This window comes from Somniosus microcephalus, chromosome 16, assembly GCF_052327205.1.
Source record: "Somniosus microcephalus isolate GS21.2 chromosome 16, FLI_Smic_1.0, whole genome shotgun sequence".
Classification (NCBI taxonomy): domain Eukaryota; kingdom Metazoa; phylum Chordata; class Chondrichthyes; order Squaliformes; family Somniosidae; genus Somniosus; species Somniosus microcephalus.
In genome coordinates, this window is record NC_141002.1 from 82,048,317 (window position 1) to 82,070,936 (window position 22,620).

Sequence of the window (22,620 nt, forward strand, 5' to 3'; positions counted from 1 at the left end):
CATAAAAAGAGCAAACCCAGCACTAGGGTTTATTTCTAGAGGGATAGAATTGAAAAGTAGGGAAGTTATGCTAAACCTGTATCGAACCTTGGTTAGACCACACTTAGAGTGCTGCTGCACACAGTTGTGGTCGCCATATTTTAAAAAGGATATAGAGGCACTGGAGAGGGTGCAGAGAAGATTTACAAGGATGATACCAGAAATGCAAGGGTACACCTATCAGGAAAGGATGAACAGGCTGGGTCTCTTTTCTCTTGAAAAAAGAAGGGGCTGAGGGGGGTGACCAAATAGAGGTCTTTAAAATTATGAAAGGTTTTGATAGAGTGGATACAGAGAGAATGTTTCCACTTGTGGGGAAGAGCATAACTAGAGGCCATCAATATAAGATAGTCACCAAGAAATCCAATAGGGAATTCAGAAGAAACTTCTCTACCCAAAGAGTGGTGAGAAGGTGGAACTCGCTACCACAAGGAGTGGTTGAAGTGAATACAGGAAACTCTTTTTTATCCAGCACCGATGGGACCGGCGTGGTGCCGGTTTATCAAAAACTCCGGATTACAGAGAGGTATAGTAAAAGATACGAGAGCCCCGTACACAGCCACAGATCCAGACGTCCCTGTTGCATAGCAACAGGTGCAGGAAGCCCAGCCACAAGATCCAGGCGTCCCTGTTGCATAGCAACAGGCGCAGGAACCCTGGTTTCACAGCCACGGATCCAGGAACGGCCACTAATATGAAGTAAAACTTACCTGAACCTACTGAATTTTGCCGGTTAACAGAGATTTCCGGTTGTTTAGGTGCCGGTAAATTGAGAGTTTCCTGTAGTATAGATGCATTTAAGGGGAGGCTAGACAAGCATATGAGGGAGAAGGGAATAGAGGGTTATGTTGATAGAGTTAGATGAGGAAAGATTAGGGAGGAGGCTCGTGTGGAGCATAAACGCTGGCATGGACTGGTTGGGCCGAATGGCCTGTTTCTGTGCCGTATATCCAATGTAATCCTATGAAAGCCACTATACAAATGCAAGGTCTTCTTATTCTTCTTCTGGTGATCAGCCTGGTGGTTTTTCTTTGCACCTTTTTCAAGGCTTCAGTATTTCTCTTGTATCTTAGTGACCAAACCTAGACACAGTGTTCAAGATGCAGTCTGACCCGAGCACGGCATAGTTTTAGCATAAGGACACAAGAAATAGGAGCAGGAGTAGACCAAACGGCCCCATGAGCCTGCTCCTCCATTCAATAAGATCATGGCTGATCTTCTACATCAACTCTGTTTTCCCGCCTATCCCCATATCCCTTAATTCCCATAGTGCCCAAAAAATCTATCGATCTGAGTCTTGAATATATTCATCGACTGAGCATCCACAGTCCCCTCGGAAAGAGAATTCCAAAGATTCACAACCCTCTGAGTGAAGACATTTCTTCTCATTTCAGTCCTAAATGGCCAAACCCTTATCCTGAGACTATAACCCCTAGCTCTAGACTTTCTAGCCAGGAGAAACAGCCTCTCAGCATCTACCCTGTCAAGCCCTCTAAATTTTTATACTTTTCAATAACATCACCTCTCATTTTTTTAAACTCCAGAGAATATAGGACCATTCTGCTCAATATTTCCTCATAGGACAGCCCTCTCACCCCAGGAATCAGTCTAGTGAACCTTTGTTGAACCCCTCTCAAGGTAAGTATATTCTTAGGTAAGGAGACCAAAACTGTACACAGTGCTCCAGGTGTGGTCTCACCAAGGCCCTACAGAATTGCAGAAAGACTTCCTTACTCTTGTACTCTAACCCCCTTGCAAGGTTAACATACCATTTGCCTTCCTAATTGCTTGCTGTACCTGCATGTTAACTTTCTGTGATTCGTGTACATGGACCCCCAAATCCCTCTGAATCCCAACATTTACTAGTCTCTCACCTTTTAAAAAATATTCTGTTTTTCCATCCTTCCTACCAAAGTGGATAATTTCACACTTCCCCACATTATACTCCATTTGCCACGTTCTTGCCCAATCACTTAACTGGTCTATATCCCTTTGCAGCCTCTTTGTGTCCACCTCACAGCTTTGTTTCCCACCTAGCTTTGTGTTGTCAGAAAACTTGGATTCATTACACTCAATCCCTTCATCTAAGTCATTGATACAGATTGTAAATAGCTGAGGCCCAAGCACTGATCCTTGCAGCATTCCACAGTTACACCCTGCTATCCCGAGAATGATCCATTTATTCCTACTCTCTGTTTTCTGTCTGTTAACCAATCCTCAATCCATGCTAATATATTACCCCCAATCCCATGAGCTCTAATCTTGTGTGTATCAAATGCCTTCTGAAAACCCAAATATACTACATCCACTGGTTCACCTTATCTACCCTTCTAGTTACACCCTCAAAAAACTGTAACAGATGTCAAACACGATTTCCCTTTCATAAAACCGTGTTGACTCTGCCTAATCATATTGTGATTTTCCAAGTGCCCTGTTACCACATCCTCAATGATAGATTCTAGCATCTACTCTACTACTGATGTCAGGCTAACTTGCCTGTTTCCTCTATCCCTCCTTTCTCGAACAGCAGGGTAACATTTGCTACTTCCAATCCACAGGCACCATTCTAGAATCTAGCGAATTCTGGAAGATCAAAACCAACGCATCCACTATCTCAGCAACCACCTCTTTTAAAACCGTAGGGTGGACGCCATCAGATCCAGGGGATTTGTCGGCGTTTAGTCCCATTAATTTCTGCAATACTTCTTCTTTACTAATATTAGTTACTTTAAGTTCCTCACTCTCATTAGACCCTTGGTTCTCCACCATTTCTGGTATGTTCTTTTGTGTCTTCTACTGTGAAGACAGACACAAAATATGTGTTTAAAGTCTCTGGCATTTCCTTATTTTCCAATATAATTTCTCCTGTCTCTGCCTCTAAGGGACCCACGTTTACTTTTGTTACTCTCTTGCTTTTTACATACTTGACACTGCTGCAGACATATTTCTGATATGCAAATACCTAATAAGTTTGTTCACTAACTTGGCTGGTATTGTTCGAATCATTCCTGTTATGCTCTGCAGAAATTATATTTTGACAAATCACCAATTTGAAGTAATACCTGGCCAGCAGGGGGAGTTGCTGAGTGAGTGTACAGCAAGGGAAAAGAAAACATTGGGCAACTTGCCGTAAGTGAACTTTGCCCAGCTCCTAGTGACCAGTTACAAAGTGGGGTAGGTCTGGCCCAGACGCCTATGTGGTGGAAGGGGAATAAATGCAAAGGTTTAAGTAAGGAAAAAGTAAATGGATGGGAAATGCAGCAAAACTGATCTGTTCATATCTGCACAAAAATACCTGGTTTGTTTTATTTAAGATCATATACAGCAGATGTAGGTTGCTGTAGGTTGTTCTTCAGCTGTATACCTCACTACTTGGAGGCAACACATTGTAATATTGAAGATCTCATGAATCATATGTCAGTGCAGGGAGATGCCAGTTCACTAACATTATTCATACACATTGTTCATGTAACTTTACATTTTTAAAATGTGATTGCCAAATGCAATAAATTGGCTGTTCCACTGATGATATTACAACCCGATTTGTTCGATGTACATTGTCCATTTAACTTCCAATGGAATTGCTCATTTAACAAGAAAACAGTTTTTGTATTCAAATTGAAATGGTAGATGTGGGTATATAACTGTTTGAACTTTAGTTTGAGCAGTTGATCTAGCATTTATTTAACCTGGATAGTTAGATAAAAATTGACAACTTTACTTTTTCCACTTACATTGTGTGAATCATTCCGAACATCTTTATATGTAGGTTTAATATATATGAAAAGTTAATTCTGTGCAAATTGTTGTTAACTTCATACTGAAAACATCTGTAGACTTCTCCTGATCGTTGCTTTGCGTGCTAAAAAGTAATTTTGCAGTCAAATTAATCTACAGGAACACAAGGAAGGTTGTGTAACTAATATTTGTGAGCAGTCAGTTCCCTTAGATTTAGTGCACTAATCTTATCCCGGCCAGGACAGAGGTACATTGGCAGTACATTAGAAAGCGTGATTAAAAGGGGAAAGCTGAAATTGCTCTCGTGTCAGCTGTTTTCCTTCACAGGATGCTGAGTGGTTCCTGTCGCTACCAGATACTGATTGCATAAAACCTCAGTCCAGAAATGCTTGTCAAAAATCATTTCCTCAGCCAATTTTGACCTGCTGAGGTTGGAATGGCTTTGTCACATCCAAGGTGGCCTTCATTGTTCAGAAAGCCGGAGTTCAGACATTCTGATTATAGCAGATATCCGCACTAGAGGCTTATGCTGTTGCTTTGCCCAAGCATTAAAAGGACAGCATCCTGAACAAACTGCACTGGCATACATAAAACATTCCTACAGTGTGATTTATTGGTTCACTGTAATATACACATATAAAAGCGTGCAGTAAACAGTCTTAGGAGGTATGTGACCAAATATTCATCCATTGTTCCTTTGTTCTTATTGCACCGATCTGTTCACAACGAATGGACGTAATTATTCTATCACCTTAAATCCCATTTGATTTCCATATACTATTTACATGACTGTTTTGAACTGAGGCCTGCTAATTTAACACAGTAGGGTTAATTATCCAATGAGCTGTATAGATCAGACCTATCAAATCAAACTTTCCATTTGCAGAAGGGCGAACAATAGTATTTCCTTTACTCTAGTAGCCCTTGATATTAAAATAAATGTTAGAAAGCACTCTGCCCCATTTGAAAAAAAAATTATGTGGACACACGCCAGTTTACTTTCAAACTAACTCTGCCTGGGGATCTGAGCTAACTTTTTATTTACCCACTGATTCCAAACATCTACTAGTGAAACCCAACTTTCAGGCACTGAAAGCCACTTGGTAGGTTTTGAAGGCACCATTGATGCCAGTCCCAAAAATTTGTTGCGCTTAATGATGACGTAAGCAGCATTTAACCAGTGAGGGCAAGTGATTTATCAGTAACGTACACATCCATTTATCACATGTGCACAGTAATCTCCAGGACCCCACCCTCCCTCCACCAATTCCCGATTGCTTTCACTGGTATTGCTCCGCTTCATAATTTAATCACTATCACTAATTTTGGAGTTTCGTTGTCTATCCTGTTCACTGATTGACATGAATCTTGTCATTCATGTGGAAATGACTTATGAAACAATACTGGGCAGCCTGCTGGTGGCGCTGTCCAGGGAAAGTATAAATACTCGGGCACGGGCCCAGCTTGCTCAGGACATTCTTTAACAGGAACTAGTGAAGGACACAACTAGATCTCCATGTTGTAAAACATTTGATTAAAGCCTTGTTTAATACTCAGACCAAGTGCCTAGTAGTTTTCTTACGTCACTGATCACTTTCAAGTTATACATTTTTTTAAAACCCACATAATTTATAGCAGGCGCCTAATACCGCTAACCTGGAAATAATGATGTTACGATAAACAAGAGACCTGTGAAACAGATTAAATAATAAAGGGCAGATTTGTGTAGAATGTTTCTAGACTGTTGTCAGCTTGCCTTAGTTGGCCGTGCTTCGCCTATGAGGTTCAAACCACACTATGGACTTGAGCATCACATCTAGGCTGGCACTCAGTGTAGGACTGAGGGAGAACTGCTTTTTGGATGAGATATTAAACTGAGATGCTGTCTGCCTGTTCAGGTGGATATAGAAGAGCCCATGGTATTAATCGAAGAAGTGTCGGGAGTTCTGCTGTTCTGGTCAACATTTGACCTCAACCAACAGATCGGGAGCGGGTAGCAGGGATCAGGAGGGGTTAGCGGGGATCGGGAGGGAGGGTGGCAGGGATCGGGAGGGAGGGTGGCGGAGATCGGGAAGGTAGCGGAGATCGGGAGGGAGGGTAGAGGTGATCAGGAGGGAGGGTGGCGGAGATCGGGAGGGAGGGTAGAGGTGATCGGGAGGGAGGATGGTGGAGATCGGGAGGGAGGGTAGAGGTGATCGGGAGGGAGGATGGTGGAGATCGGGAGGGAGGGTAGAGGTGATCGGGAGGGAGGGTGGCGGGGATTGGAAGGGATGGTAGAGGCGATCGGGAGGGTAGTGGGGATTGAGAGGGTGGCGGAGATCAGGAGGGTGGGTAGCAGGGATCGTGAGGGAGGGTAGCAGGGATTGGGAGGGTGGTGGGGATAGGGAGGGAGGGCAACAGGGATTGGGGATAGCGGGGATCGGGAGGGAGGATAGCCATGATCGGGCGGGTCAGGATCAGTGGGTAGCGCTGTTCGGGATCGGTGGGTAGCACTGCTCGGGATTGGTGGGTAGCGCTGGTCGGGATCATGAAGGCTGGATAGCGGTGACCAGCGATCGGGGAGGGCGGCAGCAGTGGTGATCCGGGGGTGGGATGCAAGCGGTGATCGGCAGCGGCCCACGTAGTTTGAATGTGGAGCTCTCAATTTCAAGACAGCAGGATCGATGGGGTTAAGTCGCTGTGGCCATTTTAACTGTCAGCCTGCCTGGTTTCTGGGGTAAAGGTGTTGCAAACAATTAGAAGTGTGACAATCTGATCACCGGATTTATTTAATAAAAACAGAAAATGCTGGAAATAATCGGCAGGTCAGGCAGCATCTGTGAAGAGAGAAACAGAGTTAACGTTTCAGGTTGATGACCTTTCATCAGAACTGGAAAAAGTTAGAGATGTAACAGATTTTAAGCAAGTGCAGGGGCAGGGAAAGCAGGGAGGAGGGGAGGAAAGAACAAAAGGGAAGGTCTGTGATAGGGTGGAAGGCAGGAGAGATTAAATGACAAAAGGGATGATAGTACAAAGCAAAAGGTTTGTTTACCTGGATTTAAATTATTGCCAAATTTGAAGGAAGATTCAAGGATAAAGCTGTACAACATACAACTTCTCGACCGTGTTCCAACATTGTAACACATGCCAGCTCAACTGGTATTCCACAAACTTCTAGATATATAATTGCAGGAAAGAAACAAATTAGCCTTTTTTTCCCCACAGCTTAAACAATCATATTGTGCTCTTAATGGTTGGAAGAAATTCTTTTGCCTGAGATCTACTGGGAATGGCATGTTTGTTTTTGCAGCGGCATGAATTCACTCTTTGAGATGAAACCAAAGCCCTCATCCCGCTCCATGGCCAGAGATGATCTTCCATCTAATTAATGTCTTCCTTCCACCTGCACGCTTGTCACTTCATTTAACCCAGCAGATCCAGCCAGAGTGGCAGTGGAGCGGCACTTGGAGAATGGGGATTTGGTGCGCAAAGAGGAAGCAACTCCCTAATCTGAATGCAGAAGGTTAAAGTGCAACGACTCTCAGCAGGCAAAAGTCCAGTTTAGTCAAATCCCAACCCAACAAATGAACCCAAGGCCGAGGATCAGGGCTGTGGGCGTTCCACGTTTGGAGAGCTCTGAACAAACATTGCAGAGAGTATTTAAAGAAATGACTGCGCTTAAATAAACAGTTGGAAGCCATCATCTGATAAGATACGTTTACACCGTAATGAGCAAGGGCATAATTTTAGTAAAATACGAAACTGGGCTGCGACCTACTCCATGATTTATGGCCTTGAGTAGTCCAGTGGTCCCGTGTGATGGACAGGTGGAGCTTCCTTTTAGAGATTTTTGAAGTAAATATTCCATTAATCACTTTTTTTTTTAACACCACTCCTACTTATACTGACTATACATAAAACTAATATTTCAGGCACGGTGTTTCAAATTTATAGCTTTGTCTAATTTTCAACACACCACCCATTTCAAACTTTGGAAATAATGGGCACAGAATTTCCTTCTCAAGCTGCCTGGTTCTCTTCTGAGACTGTTTCAGCTAAAAGCAGAAGTTACTGTCCATAATTAGTAATAAGTGGGGTAGTGGTGTAAAGTGGACACATCTTTGAATATGTTTATTTACACAACATACATCAAGCTCATGTTAACAGCAACTTCCCTTACAGTGCTGTAAAACTGCGCAAGAGGCCCTCTTTAAGTCACTGGGAAACTGGCTAATAAAAGCAGTCAGTGCAGCGCTGCCAAAATATGGTTCTGGGTAATGAAAGCCACTGCCTTTAAGAAACTAAAGTGTTTTAAGAGGCTTGAAATCATTGTTGTAAAAATTTTACTCTTGATCGACTATAAAATGTCACCAAGTATAAAGTATCACCAACTCTTTGAAAATGTAAAAACATCTTGAAGCCTTGCCATCACTGAAGCTGGGGCTCCAGCTATTGTGGATGGGAAAAGTGCCTTTGAAAGCTCTTTCTGACAGATTTATGATCAGCTTGCAGCCAGCCAGCCATCTATTAGAGCAAGACTGGCAATTTGTGGGCAGTTTTCTGTTGTTGCAATGTATACATTTAGGAAATGGGTTCACATTGCCCTAATTTATTTCATGTAATACCATACGTTTGAGATGGAATTAACCCCATGTCCCAGAGGCAATGGGATAGCCCACTGTGACACCCAGTCCCAACCCAAGCTGACACTATAATGTTAAAATCTGAGTTAGGATCATCTGGTGTTGCATTTGAAAATACAGGGGATAGTCCTGCAGAGCATTCCGACTGATTAAGTCTATAAAATCATGAAGTGTGGTTCTAATAACAGAGTTCTTGTTGTAAGCAACTGCTTGAATTGGGCAATATGACTTTGGATTATAAAACAAAAACAATATTGAACATATTATACCAAATTGGTCTCTGTCTATAACTTTAGTGCACTGTCCTGCTGTACGTCAGTAGTGACGGATAGTTGGGCAACAGCAGCAACGACAACAGCAAAGCAACAACAAATAGAACACCTTTAACTGGGAAAGAATGTCCCAAGGCACTTCACGGAGACCGAAGAAGAATGGACGTCGGGTCAAAGAAGGAGAGATTATAAGGAGTGACCAATAGTTTGGTCAAAGAGGTAGGTTTGAAGTAGGGTCTTAAAGGAGGAGAGGGAGGTGAAGAGACAGTGGAGTTTAGGGTGGGAATTCCAGAAAGTAGGACCCAGACAGCTGAAGGCATGACTGCCAATGATGGGTTGAAAGGAAGTGGGGAGCAAAGAGGCTGGGGTCAGAGGAACAGAGTTTGGAGGAGGAGTTGTCGGGTAGGAGGAGATGAGGACATGGGGGGGTTTAATTACAAGGATAAGAATTTTAAATTTGAGGCTTTGGGGGACCAGGGGCAAATATAGGTCAGCAAGGATGGACGTGATGGGCAGGCATGACTTGAGATAGGATAGGGGCAGCAGAGTTTCCAGGAGGCAATCCAGGAGAGTATTGGAGTAATTGAGTCTAGAAAGGATTGATTGACGGTTTCAGCAGCAAATGGGCTGAGGCAGGGCAGAGGCAGGCAATGGTACAGAGGTGGAAGTAAGCAGTCTTTGTGTTGGAGAGGATATGGGTTTGCACGCTCAGGTCAGAATCGAACAGGGTGCTGAAGTTGGAAACAAACTGGTTCAACGTGAGACAGTGCCCAGGGAGGGGGATGGAGTCAATGGCAAGGGTACAAAGTTTGTGGCAGGGGCTGAAGACAATGGCTTCAGGTTCTCACTGGAGGAAGTTACAGCTCATCCAAGATCACATGTCAGACAAGCACAGAGCGGTCAAGCGAGGTGGTAGAGAAGTAGAGTTGTGTGTCATTGGCGTGCATGTGGACATTGGCCCCATGCCTGGGAATGATACCTATAGATGAGGAAGAGAAGGGAGCGAAGGATAGATCCTTGGTGGACTCTGGAGGTAATGATGTGGGTGGGAAGAGAAGCCATTGCTGGAGATGCTCTGGCTGCAATCAGATAGGTAAGATGATAACAAAGCGAGGACAGTCGCACTGGACAATGGAGAAGAGCCATTGTGAAAGGACGGAGTGGGCGACCATATCGAAGGCTACAGTGTGTTCGAGAAGGACGAGGAGGGATAGAGCACTATGATCACAGGCACAGCGAATGTGACTTCAGTTAGGGTTGTTTTACTGCTGTGACAGGGATGGAAACCAGATTGGAGAGACTCCAATAGGGAGTTGCAGGAAAGATTGGCATGGATTTTGGAGGTGACAACGTGCATAAGGACTTTAGAGAGGAAAGGAGGATTGGAGACGGGGCTAAAGGTCTACCAATCTAAAGTTCTAAAGCCATTGATTTAATTTTCATGAGAATTAGACAGAGATCTCACAATTTGATCCCAAAACCACTGAGTAAAAATGTCAGCGTACCTATATAATATAAACACAATTTGCTTTAGTCACTGTAAATCAGTAACCCTGTACATTGTTTGGTATAACACCCCTCTTGTGATGAGTGAAGGGCATTGGATCCATCAAAGCCCATCATGTACCTTTAGTATAGTAACTCCGTCATTCCAATGTTTCCCTATTTATGTATAATGGATGAATTATATAACAGTGCAGAGTTTTAATCCCCATATATTTCATTAAAGTAATGAGATTGATATGAGAGAGAAGAGCTTTACACTGAAATGCAACCTCAAATATATCAGCTGCCCATAATTCTTAGCTGAAAAAAACCTGGTGCACAGTCCTGAAACTAGTTAAAGTTACAAAAAAAACTGATACAATGGAGGCAACTTAAAATTGCACCCTGACTCTTTGAGGTAGATTTAATTTTTTTTTGGACTACACTTAAACGTATGTATGTTTGATATGGATGCATTACAAGAGTTAAAATGTAGGTTATAGGGTTATATAAATTACATTCACTTTCAACACAAATCTATTGTACTAAGTGGGCTGGATTTACCTCCACCTGCTGAAAATGGGCAGGTTTTGAGAGGACAATCGGGCCTATATGTTGGCAGATGGCAGCAGATCATCTCTCTTCTTTGTCCAGTGAATAATGTGGCTGTGTGTGGAGAAACCCTAAGAGGGAAAGCCCCAAAAAAGGAAAGGGATCTAATAAACATTTTCCAATGCTCTTTTTCATAATTCACAGGAGAGGCTCGAACGTATCGCTTACGTTGGATATGAGTACCTTGGGAAATGTTGAATCATTCAGTATTGCTCCTACATCCCGTGAGAAGATATTTCTGGAGTATCTACGGTCTGCCAGCCGGGTGCTTACTAGATTGCAACTGAAAGAAATTGTAACAAGTGCCCAGTCCCTTCAAGCTGAATTCATGGTATGACATTCTATGCAGTAAGTTGTATTTTTGTACCTCAGTTTAATCATACAAATTGTAATTGGTATAAAAAATCTTGCCTACGTTCCATGGATATGGCAGGAAACAATTTTAGTCTATGGTACAATTTGAACTAGAAAGGATCAAGCAATGGATTACATTTTTGTAACTTTTTTTTCTGAAAGCTGACTACTTCAGTTGCTCTAATGCTATTTTTAGATATGAATTCATTCTTTGTGTTCAATAAATGCGGTTCATTTCCTCTGTGCTTCGATCTTATGTTCAATATCTGTACATGTGGAGATGATATGTGGATATTGAACATAAAACCTAGGCACAGACATATATAAATCACATTTGTTCACAAATATTAATCAATAGGTAGAAAATCTTACATCTGATCCTCAAACATAGTTGGTGGTCTGTCGTGAACCTTCCTTGATTACAGAGCAGAAAGATTTAATGAAGTGCTTTACACTGATTTCAAGCAGCTTTATTAACCACAGTTTGTCATTATGCATACATTGTGACAAAGTCCCTGTACACCATCCACTGCTTAATAGCTTGAACATTCGATTATGCAGATCCCGTAACCTTTTTAACCTATGTTTTTATTGTGTTTTGCATAAACGATACAATCAAATGTCTAGATACAATGGGAGCATGGGACAAAGAGTGAGGCAAAAGCCAGAAAAGCTGCCCACAGGTTGACTATTAACTCTATAATTAATCCCATGATGCAGCTAATGAGGCAAGCAGCACACATTTGAAATCACGAGAGCACTGGTAGATCTCCCAGTAAGTTAATGCTTCATTCATTCTTTAGGAGCTCCACAGAAAAGTTTCACCAGGCACTCCCATACTGGAGGATCACATTAGCGTGTGGGGTGGGAGAGGGAAAGAGGATTTTGGATTCCATATTTCGCTGCAAATGACACACAGGTTTGACCAAAATATATATTGCAGAGTTCTTTACCTGACAACAGCTGTGTGTGTTTTTGCAGCGTGGTATGCAGTGTTCTAAGTAGATTGGAATTTCTGATGCTTGTGTTTTTTTTATTCCCTTCAAATAACAGGAAATTCCCATGAATTTTGTGAATCCCAAAGAGTTGAGTATCCCTTGTCATGGAACTAAGAATAGATATAAAACTATTTTGCCAAGTAAGTGCACCTGTTATATAATTCATCTTTCACTGTTAAATAATTGACTTGAATATCTATTGATACAAAATGTTTATTTTCCTTATTATTCAAACTGCGTTAGCCAAGCCTGTGTTGATTAGTAAAATATGTAACATATTCATAAAGATATGTGCATTTTAAATGTACTTCTGTTTAAAGTTGGAGTTAGGAGCAGGTTTGAAGTGCCAGCGAGAAGAGTGCATGTTGGTTATCACCTTCTGTACCAGTTGCTAACTTTCTCCACGCATTAGGCCAGTGGGGAGAAGCAGAGCACTGGGATTGGAACAGGTAAAAGAATGAAAGAAAGACTTGCATTTATATAGCAACTTTCATGGCCACCGGACATCCGAAAGCGCTTTACAGCCAATTAAGTACTTTTTGATGTGTAGTCACTGTTGCAATGTAGGAAATGTGGCAGCCAATTTGTGCACAGTAAGCTCCCACAAAAAGCAATGTGATAATGTCCAGATAATCTGTTTTAGTGATGTTGGTTGAGGGATAAATATTGGGCAGGACACCAGGGATAACTCCCCTGCTCTTCTTCAAAGTAGTGCCATGGGATCTTTTACATCCACCTGAGAGAGTAGACGGGGTCTCGGTTTAACGTCTTATCTGAAAGACGGCACCTCCGACAGTGCAGCACTCCCTCAGTACTGTACTGGAGTGTCAGCCTAGATATTTGTGCTCAAGTCACTGGAGGTGGACTTGAACCCACAACCTTCTGACTCAGAGGCGAGTGTGCTGCCAGGTAGGGAAAGCATCACAATGATAGCAAAAAATAAGGATTTACACAAGCAGGCCAAGAATACACCTTTGTACAAAAGCAACTGTGTGCGTCAAATTCTCATTTTACACTATAATATCTTGAACCATTAAGAGAGAGTATACAACTATAACATTAATCCATCTCAAAACATGTCTGATAGATAAAATTTAGAATCCACAGTCTTGATTTGTTCTTCTTCAGGTTTAGAGACAAGAACAGGCGCAGAGTGAAGCACTAAAAAGGCCAACTTTATTTGTGTATAAAGTTTTGCTTTTCACAATGGCACTGCACCTTACACCCCATTTAGAAAGTTGGGATTATATGTCGTACAGTTCAGCGACTGCCTGCTGAGGTCAATTGTAGCACCTCTGTCACCATCCCATATAAGGTCATCTAACTCAGCATAGACTGTTATCGAACCTGGGGGTCTTTCTGATACATACGGTTCAGATATACATTGGGTAATCCCACTGACATTAGGTCCACAAAATTATACATTACTACCTCAATAAGGCACGTCGGTTTAGCAAACCTGATCACTTTCATAGAACAGAATTTGGAAACTGTGCATGTAAGGTATACACAGGAACTACTGGACAGCCAAGTAATTTGTCTCACAGGGAGTAATTCTGAATTCAATGGAAATAAAAAGATGTGAAACGGGCTGCTGATTCGCTATCACCCGCTTTACACTGTTGCACAAAGTCAAAAATACCCTCACTGTATCCACTTTAGATGCAAGTTTTGCTTTGGATCATCCTGTTCCAGATTTGGATAGGCTGAAAGTTACAGTAAGAAGAATCAAAACGTTATCTCTCTACTGGTTGGTGGCAATCCTGGTAACAATTCTTGTTTAAGAACATAAGAACATAAGAACATAATAAATAGGAGCAGGAGTAGGCCAATCGGCCCCTCGAGCCTGCTCCACCATTCAATAAGATCATGGCTGATCTGATCCTAACCTCAAATCTACTTTCACTCTCCATCCCACCCGAACCCATGTGATCTCCCGGGAGAGGCGAAAAACCAGATAAAAAACCCAATGGCCAATTTGGGAGAAAAAATCTGGGAAATTCCTCTCCGACCCATCTAGGCGATCGAAACTCATCCAGGAGATCACTCTGTCCCTATATTTTCTACAGTACTTACCTTCTGTAAAGGCGATCTCCACCCCAGCCAGGAACAGATATAAAACCATCTCCTGAAATCAACATTCCATTGGCCTTCTTGATCACCTGCTGCACCTGCATACTAACTTTTTGAGTTTCGTGCACCAGGACCCCCAGATCCCTTTGTACTACAGTACTTTCCAGTTTCTTGCCATTAAGATAATAACTTGCTCTATGATTTTTCCTGCCAAAGTGCATAACCTCACACTTTCCAGTATTGTATTCCATCTGCCAAATCTCTGCCCACGTACTTAGCCTGTCTATGTCCCTTTGCAGGTTTTTTATGTCCTCCTCACTCACTACTTTCCCTCCCATCTTTGTATCATCTGCAAACTTTGATATGTTACACTCGGTCCCCTCCTCCAAATCGTTAATATAGATTGTAAAGAGTTGGGGACCCAGCACTGACCCCTGCGGAACACCACTAGTTACTAATTGTCAGTCTGAGAATGAACCATTTATCCCAACTCTCTGCTTTCTGTTAGAGAGCCAATCCTCCACCCACGCCAGAATATTACCCCCAATCCCGTGATTTTTTATCTTGAGCAATAATCTTTTGTGTGGCACCTTGTCAAATGCCTTTTGGAAGTCTAAATACACTACGTCCACTGGTTCCCCTTTATCCACCCTGTATGTTACTTCCTCAAAGAACTCAAGCAAATTTGTCAAACATGACATCCCCTTCATGAAACCATGCTGAGTTTGTCCTATTAAATTATGTTTATCCAAATGTCCCGTTACTGTCTCCTTAATAATGGACTCTAACATTTTACCAACCACAGATGTTAGGCTAACAGGTCTATAGTTTCCAGCCTTCTGCCTACTACCCTTTTTAAATAAGGGTGTTACATTAGCAGTTTTCCAATCTGCTGGGACCTTTGCTGAGTCCAGGGAGTTTTGGAAAATTATTACCAATGCATCCACAATCCCTACCGCCACTTCCCTCAAGACCCTAGGATGTAAGCCATCAGGTCCAGGGGATTTATCCGCCTTGAGTCCCATTATTTTACCAAGTACCATTTCCTTAGTGATTTTAATCGTATTTAGCTCCTCCCCCCCCCAGAGCCCCCTGTTTGTCCAGTGTTGGGATATTCTTAGTGTCCTCTACCGTAAAGACTGATACAAAATATTTGTTCAGCGTTTTTGCCATCTCCATGTTTCCCACCATTAATTTCCCGGTCTCATCCTCTAAGGGACCAACATTTACTTTAGCCACCCTGTTTCTTTTTATATAACTATAGAAACTTTTGCTATCTGTTTTTATATTTTTTGCTAATTTACTTTCATAATCTATCTTCCCTTTCTTAATCAATCTTTTAGTTATTTTTTGCTGTCTTTTAAAGACTTCCCAATCTTCTATCTTCCCACTAGATTTGGCTACCTTATATGCCCTTGTTTTTAGTCGGATACTATCCTTAATTACTTTACTTAGCCACGGATGGCTCTCTTTTCTTTTACACCCTTTTTTCCTCAGTGGAATATATTTTTTTTGGAAGTTGTAAAATAACTCCTTAAATGCACACCACTGATCAGGTACCGTCTTATCCTTTGATCTATTTTCCCAGTCCACTCTAATCAATCCCGCTCTCATACCTTCATAGTCTCCTTTATTCAAGCTCAGCACGTTTGTTTGAGATCCAACTTTCTCACCCTCTAATTGAATATGAAATTCAACCATGTTATGGTCACTCATTCCAAGGGGATCCTTTACTAGGACATTTTTAATTAATCCTGTCTCATTATACAGAACCAAATCTAAGGTTGCTTGCCCCTTGGTCGGTTCAGTTACATACTGCTCAAGAAACCCATCCCTAATACACTCAATGAACTCATCCTCAAGGCTGCTCTGCCCAATTTGATTTGTCCAGTTAATATGATAGTTAAAATCCACCATAATTATAGCTGTTCCCTTATAACAAGCCTCAACTATTTCCTGATTAATACTCCATCCAACAGAGTTGCAACTGTTCGGAGGCCTATAAACTACGCCCACTAGTGTTTTTTTCCCCTTATTATTCCTTATCTCAACCCAACCTGTTTCACTATCCTGCTCCTTTGACCCAATATCATTTCTCTGTATTACAGTGATTCCTTCCTTTATTAACATAGCCACCCCACCTCCCCTTCCTTCCTGCCTGTCCTTCCTGATTGTTAAATACCCTGGTATGTTTAATTCCCAGTCATGGTCACCCTGCAGCCATGTTTCTGTAATGGCCACAAGATCATACCCATATGTAGTTATTTGTGCCGTTAACTCATTCATTTTGTTACGAATGCTACGTGCATTCAGATAAAGAACTTTCAAATATGTTTTGTGACACTTAGTTCCTGTTTTTTCCCCTTTTACTACTTTACCTTTTACTCCATACCTTCTGTCCCTTCCTGACACGTTCTGTTTTTTAATTCCCCCACTGCTACCTAAGTCTATGACCTTCTCCGTTGTCATTTCTATTATTTGCTCTCTAGAAACCTCCCCCCCTCTAATTAGTTTAAAGCCCTCTCTACAGCCCTAGTTATATGATTCGCCAGGACTCTAGTCCCAGCACTGGCCAAGTGGAGTCCATCCCAACGGAACAGCTCCCTCCTGTCCCAGTACTGGTGCCAGTGTCCCAAGAAGCAAAACCCATTTCTCCCACACCAGTCTTTGAGCCACGCATTTAACTCTTTAATTTTATTTATCCTAGCCAAATTTGCTCATGGCTCAGGTAATAACCCAGAGATTATTACCCTTGAGGTTCTGTTTTTTAATTTGACCCCTAGCTGCTCATACTCCTTTAACAGAACCTTCTTCCTTGTCCTATCTACGTCGTTTGTACCAACATGAACCACGACAACTGGATCCTCCCCCTCCCACTCCAAGTTTCTTTCCAGCCCAGAAGAGATGTCCTTAACCCTGACACCGGGCAGGCAACACAGCCTTCGGGACTCCCGCTCTTGACTGCAGAGAACCCTATCTATCCCCCTAATGATACTATCCCCTACCACTACAACATTTCTTTTTACTCCCTCCACTTGAATGGCCCCCTGTACCACGGTGCTGTGGCCAGGTTGCTCATCCTCCCTGCAGTCCCCGCTCCCGCCCTCACAGGGAGTAAGAACCTCGATCCTGCTTGACAAGAGCAAGGGCTGCGGCTCCTTCAACACTACCTCCTGGATCCCTGTACCTGCCTCACTCGAAGTCACACTGTCCTGTCCCTGACCACGGACTACATCTGCATTAATTAATTTCATAGGTGTGACTACCTCCTGAAACATAGAGTCCAGGAACTTCTCCCCCTCCCTGATGTGTCGCAGTGTCTGAAGCTCGGTCTCAAGCTCTTTAACATGGAGCTTGAGTTCCTCTAGCAGCAAACACTTATCGCAAATGTAATCACCGTGAGACTCAATGGGATCCACCAGCTCCCACATTTCGCAACAGTGACACATCACCTGTTCACCCATAACTATGTAATTAATTAAATTTCTTCTTATTAGTTATGAAGACCCTCTGCCCCGATATAGATAATTTTACACCACTATTTAATAGGACTTACCAACTTAAAGGTATAGAAGAGAAGGAAGAGGACCTACCAACCAGCTGATCACCAACCTCCCTCGTGAATGCTGTCTGGGGGACCTGTCCGGTTGAATTGTCTCACTGCTCCGCTTCCGCAGTGTTGGATTAGCCTGAGAGAGGGAAGCAAAACAGAGCAAAAAGCACCCCCTCACCTCCCACTTGCCCGAACTCTGCCACTTACCAAACTCTACTTACACTCAATGCGACTTGCACTCAGCCTACCGCACTAAGCCCGCCCCTTTTTATACCCGGATTCTACTTCCGGTTTAAACTCCCCAACAGCTTAGTTTACTCTAAAAAATTTAACTTACTTCAAATAATTAACTTTTTTACTCACTAACATTCAGTAAATGCACTTAAAAGACTTTTTCTGCCACTTACCAAACTCTGCTTAAACTCAATGCGACTTGCACTCAGTTTACATTGTATTACAAAGTACTTACAGCACAGAAACAGGCCATTCGGCCCAACAGGTCTATGCCTGTGTTTATGCTCCACATGAGCCTCCTCCCACCCTCCCTCATCTAACCCCATCAACATATCCTTTGATTCTTTTCTCACCTATGTGCTTATCTAGCTTCTCCTTAAATGCATCTATGCTATTTGCCTCAACTACTCCTTGTGGTAGCGAGTTCCACATTCTAACCACTCTCTGGGTAAAGAAGTTTCTCCTGAATTCCCTAGTGGATTTAGTAGTGACTATCTTATATTTATGGGCCCTAGTTCTGATCTCACCACCAAGTGAAAACATCTTCTCTACGTCTACCCTATCAAACCCTTTCATAATCTTAAAGACCTCGATCAGGTCACCCCTCAGTCTTCTATTTTCTAGAGGAAAGAGCCCCAGCCTGTTCAATCTTCCCTGATAGGTATAACCTCTCAGTTCTGGTATCATTCTAGTAAATCTTTTTTGCACCTTCTCCAGGGCTTCTATGTCCGTTTTATAATATGGAGACCAGAACAGTTGACAGTACTCCAAGTGTGGACTAACCACGGTGCTGTACAAGTTTAACATAACTTCTCAGCTTTTTTAATTTTGTCCCTCTAGAAATGAACCCCAGGGCCGTCTTTTCTTTTTTTATGGCCTTATTAACCTGCGTCGCTACTTTTAGTGATTTGTTTATCTGTACCCCAAATCTCTCTCTTTTACCCCATTTTGACTTATTTTCCAAGGAGTATGCGACCTCCTTATTCTTCCTACCAAAATGTACTACCTTGCACTTATCTATATTGTAGTTCATTTGCCAATTACATGCCCATTCTGCAAGATGTTACTGGGAAACCTGCTTTGTACTCAGAGCAGAGAAAATATCTTGCTAGCAATAGCAGATGGAGGTAGCATTACAGATTGCAGCTAGTTTCTGAAAATATGGAAGTATTTACCTCTATTTGTTAATGCTAGCAAAATATTTTCCCTGAGTACAAAGCAGGGTTCCCAGTTTTCTGCTCCAAGAGGAAAGTAAACCTTTTTGGGGACAGATTTCCTCCGTGTGGTATGTATATTTGAACTCATAAAAGTGTTTATAAAGAACAGTTTTTACAATTTCATTAGACAGCGCGCACAGAGGAAAATGTCTTCCTCTATTCTTGGTATAGCTGTACATGAATCTAGCTGCTACAAAATTCAATGTATTGATTAAGCTGCTTCTGTGGCTTCTGTGCCAGCCAGCTGTAAAATTATTGATTTCACTTTTAACATAAATTGCACCTCCAAAATTTGCAGATTGTAAAAATCTGCACAAAAGGAGCAGCTTGGAGTACTGCGTGCAATTCTGGTCGCCATATTATAAAAAGGATATAGAGGCACTGGAGAGGGTGCAGAGAAGATTTACAAGGATGATACCAGCAATGCGAGGGTATATATATCAGGAAAGGATGAACAGGCTGGGTCTCTTTTCTCTTGAAAAGAGAAGGCTGAGGGGTGACCTAATAGAGGTCTTTAAAATTATGAAATGTTTTGGTAGAGTAGATACAGAGAGAATGTTTCCACTTGTGGGAAAGAGCATAACTAGAGGCCATCAATATAAGAACCAAGAAATCAAATAAGGAATTCAGAAGGAACTTCTTTACCCAGAGAGTGGTGAGAATGTGGAACTCACTACCACAGGGATTGGTTGAAGCAAATAGGGGTGGTTAGATAAGCATTTGAGGGGCTGTTAGATAAGCATATGAGGGAGAATGGAATAGAGGGTTATGCTGATAGAGTTTGATGAGGAAAGACGGGAGGAGGCTCGAATGGAGCATAAACGCCGGCATGGACTGGTTGGGCCGAATGGCCTGTTTCTGTGCTGTATTCCCTATGTAATCCTTATACACTTATGGTACATACTGGAATACTGGATATATGATGCATACCTCTATCCAGTTTCTGTGCTCGGGCTTCTCTGCATTTCTTCGACTACAACCAAAAAATCCCCTTGTTTACCAGCAGAGAATACATGAGCATAGGGACCTCTGAAGTGATACCCAAGTAGGATATTATCGTTCTAACTTTGAGCAAAGAAAGAGCTTGCATTGACATAGCACCTTTCATGTCCTCAGGGTGTCCTAAAGAATTTCACAGCTAATTAATTACTTTTGACGTAGAGTCGCTATTATTATGTCGGCAAACCTGGTACACAATTTGTGCACAGCAAGATCCACAGAGTCATGAGATAAATGACCAGCTATCGGTTTTGGTGGTGTTGGTTGAGGATAACTGTTCACCAGGACACCAGAAGTACAACAACAACTTGTATTTATATAACTTCTTTAACACAGAAAAATATCTCAAGGCAGATCACAGAAGCCAATCAGAAAAGAAATGACACAGAACCACAGAAGGAGATATTAGGAGCGGAGACTAAAAGCTTAGTCAAAGAGGTACATTTTAAGGAGGGTCTTAATGCAGGTAGAGCGAGGTTTAGGGAGGGAATTCCAGAGCTTAGGGTCTAGAGGACTGAGACATGGCCACCAATGGTGGAGCAAATGGGGGTGGGGATGCACAAGAGGCCAGAGTCAGAGGAACACAGATTTCATGGAGGGTTGTAGGGCTAGAGGAGGTTGCAGAGATAGGGAGTGCGAGGCCATAGAGTTGAATACTCTTCTTCGAATGATGCCATGGGATCTTTTACATACACCGAAACCAACATTAGGGCCTAGATTTAATGTCTCATCTGAAAGACAGTACATTCACCTAGCAACACTTCCTCAGTACTACAATGAAGTGTCAGCCTAGATTGCACGCTCATGTCCTGGAGTGAGACTTCAATAACCAAAAGCGAGCACAGATGATTTAAGTAGTCTGTCTTTGTCTATCTTTCTCTTTTTGAGCTAAACCCTCTGAAGTTTAAAAAAAAGTTTAAAATAGTTTGATGTGAAAATTTTACCCAAAAAAAGCTCCTTAAGTTCATCTTGCGGTTTGTTCTGAAATCAGTTAGAATAACAAACTCAGTAACATATAAATGAAAGAAAGTGCGGGTCATGTAATCTTTCTGTCTGCTTCTCTCTCTCTCTCTCTCTCTCTCTCTCTCTCTCAGATCTAGGCTTTGCCTCTGAAGTAAAAATGAACCATGAACTAGGAGGCTTGTGTGGAGCATAAAGACCGGCACGGACCTATTGTGCCGAATGGCCTGTTTCTGTGCTGGAAATACGTTGTATTACTTTACAATATTAAATACAGTCTGTTCCTGGTTATTCATAGTAACTTTTCCACTAATTAGAATTAATCAATGTAAATAACATAACAAAATGTTGATAGACTGGAGAAGCTGGGGTTGTTCTTCTTGGAGCAGAGACGATTGAGAAGAGATTTGATAGAGTAGATAGAGGGAAACTGTCCCCATTGGCAGAAGGGTCGAGATTCAGAGGACACAGATTTAAGGTGATTGGCAAAAGAACCAAAGGCGATGTAAGAGAAAGAATTTTTATGCTTGAGTGGTTAAGATCTGGAATGCACTGCCTGAAAGGGTGGGGGAGGCAGATTCAGTCACGACTTTCAAAAGGGAGTTGATAAGTATCTGAAGGAAAGAAATTTGCAGGGCTACGGGGAAAGGGCGGGGGAGTGGGACTAGCTGAAGCGCCCTTGCAGAGAGCTGGCACGGGCTCAACGGGCCGAATGGCCTTCTTCCATGCTGTAACTATTCCATGATTTTATGATTCTATGAAAATGGAACTTTAGTGCAAAAAAGCTGAATTATCAGATAACTTGAATAAAGTGACTTTGAATTTAAATGTTTTTTATTTATTAATTCACGGGATGTGGGCATCGCTGGCAAGGCCAGCATTTATTGGCCATTGATAGTTGTCCTCGAGAAGGTGGTGAGCCATCTTCTTGAATCGCTGCAACCCGTGTGGATGAAGGTACTCCCACTGTGCTGTTAGGGAGGGAGCTCAATGATTTTGACCCAGCGATGGTGAAGGAACGGCGATATATTTCCAAGTCAGGATGGTGTGTGACTTGGAGGGGAACTTGGAGGTGATGGTGTTCCCTTGCGCCTGCTGCCCTTGTCCTTCTAGGTGGTAGAGGTCGAGGGTTTGAGAGGAGCTGTCAAAGACACCTTGCCACGTTGCTGCAGCACATCTTGTAGATAGTACACACTGCAGCCAAGGTACGCCACTGGTGGAGCGAGTGAATGTTTATGGTGGTGGGTGGGATTCCAATCAAGCGGATTGCTTTATCCTGGATTGTGTCGAGCTTCTTGAGTTTTGTTGGAGAAACACTCATTCAGGCAAGTGAAGAGTATTCCATCACACTCTGACTTGTGCCTTGTAGGTGGTGGAAAGGCTTTGGACAGAAGGCTCAGGAGGTGAGTCACTTGCCACAGAATACAGGAAACTTTGGTTTATCCAGAGGTTAACTGTCCAGAA

The 22,620-nt window shown here is 42.4% G+C and overlaps 1 protein-coding gene and 1 long non-coding RNA gene across 5 annotated transcripts in view; one reads left to right on the forward strand and one right to left on the reverse strand.

Moving 5' to 3' along the window:
• ptprr (protein tyrosine phosphatase receptor type R) overlaps window positions 1-22,620 on the forward strand; it is a 263,856-nt gene that overhangs the window by 141,406 nt on the left and 99,830 nt on the right. For all 4 annotated transcript variants that reach the window (XM_086009339.1, XM_086009336.1, XM_086009337.1 and 1 more), the window contains 2 exons: window positions 10,913-11,099; window positions 12,176-12,260. In XM_086009339.1, coding sequence (XP_085865465.1) covers window positions 10,913-11,099; window positions 12,176-12,260 — 272 coding nt within the window. The remainder of the gene's footprint in view (window positions 1-10,912; window positions 11,100-12,175; window positions 12,261-22,620) is intronic.
• On the reverse strand, window positions 6,522-7,279 carry LOC147106333 (uncharacterized). The gene is made up of 2 exons (XR_015081430.1): window positions 6,809-7,279; window positions 6,522-6,593 (listed from the first exon to the last, which is right to left on the reverse strand). It is a non-coding gene; the product is annotated as an uncharacterized LOC147106333 (long non-coding RNA).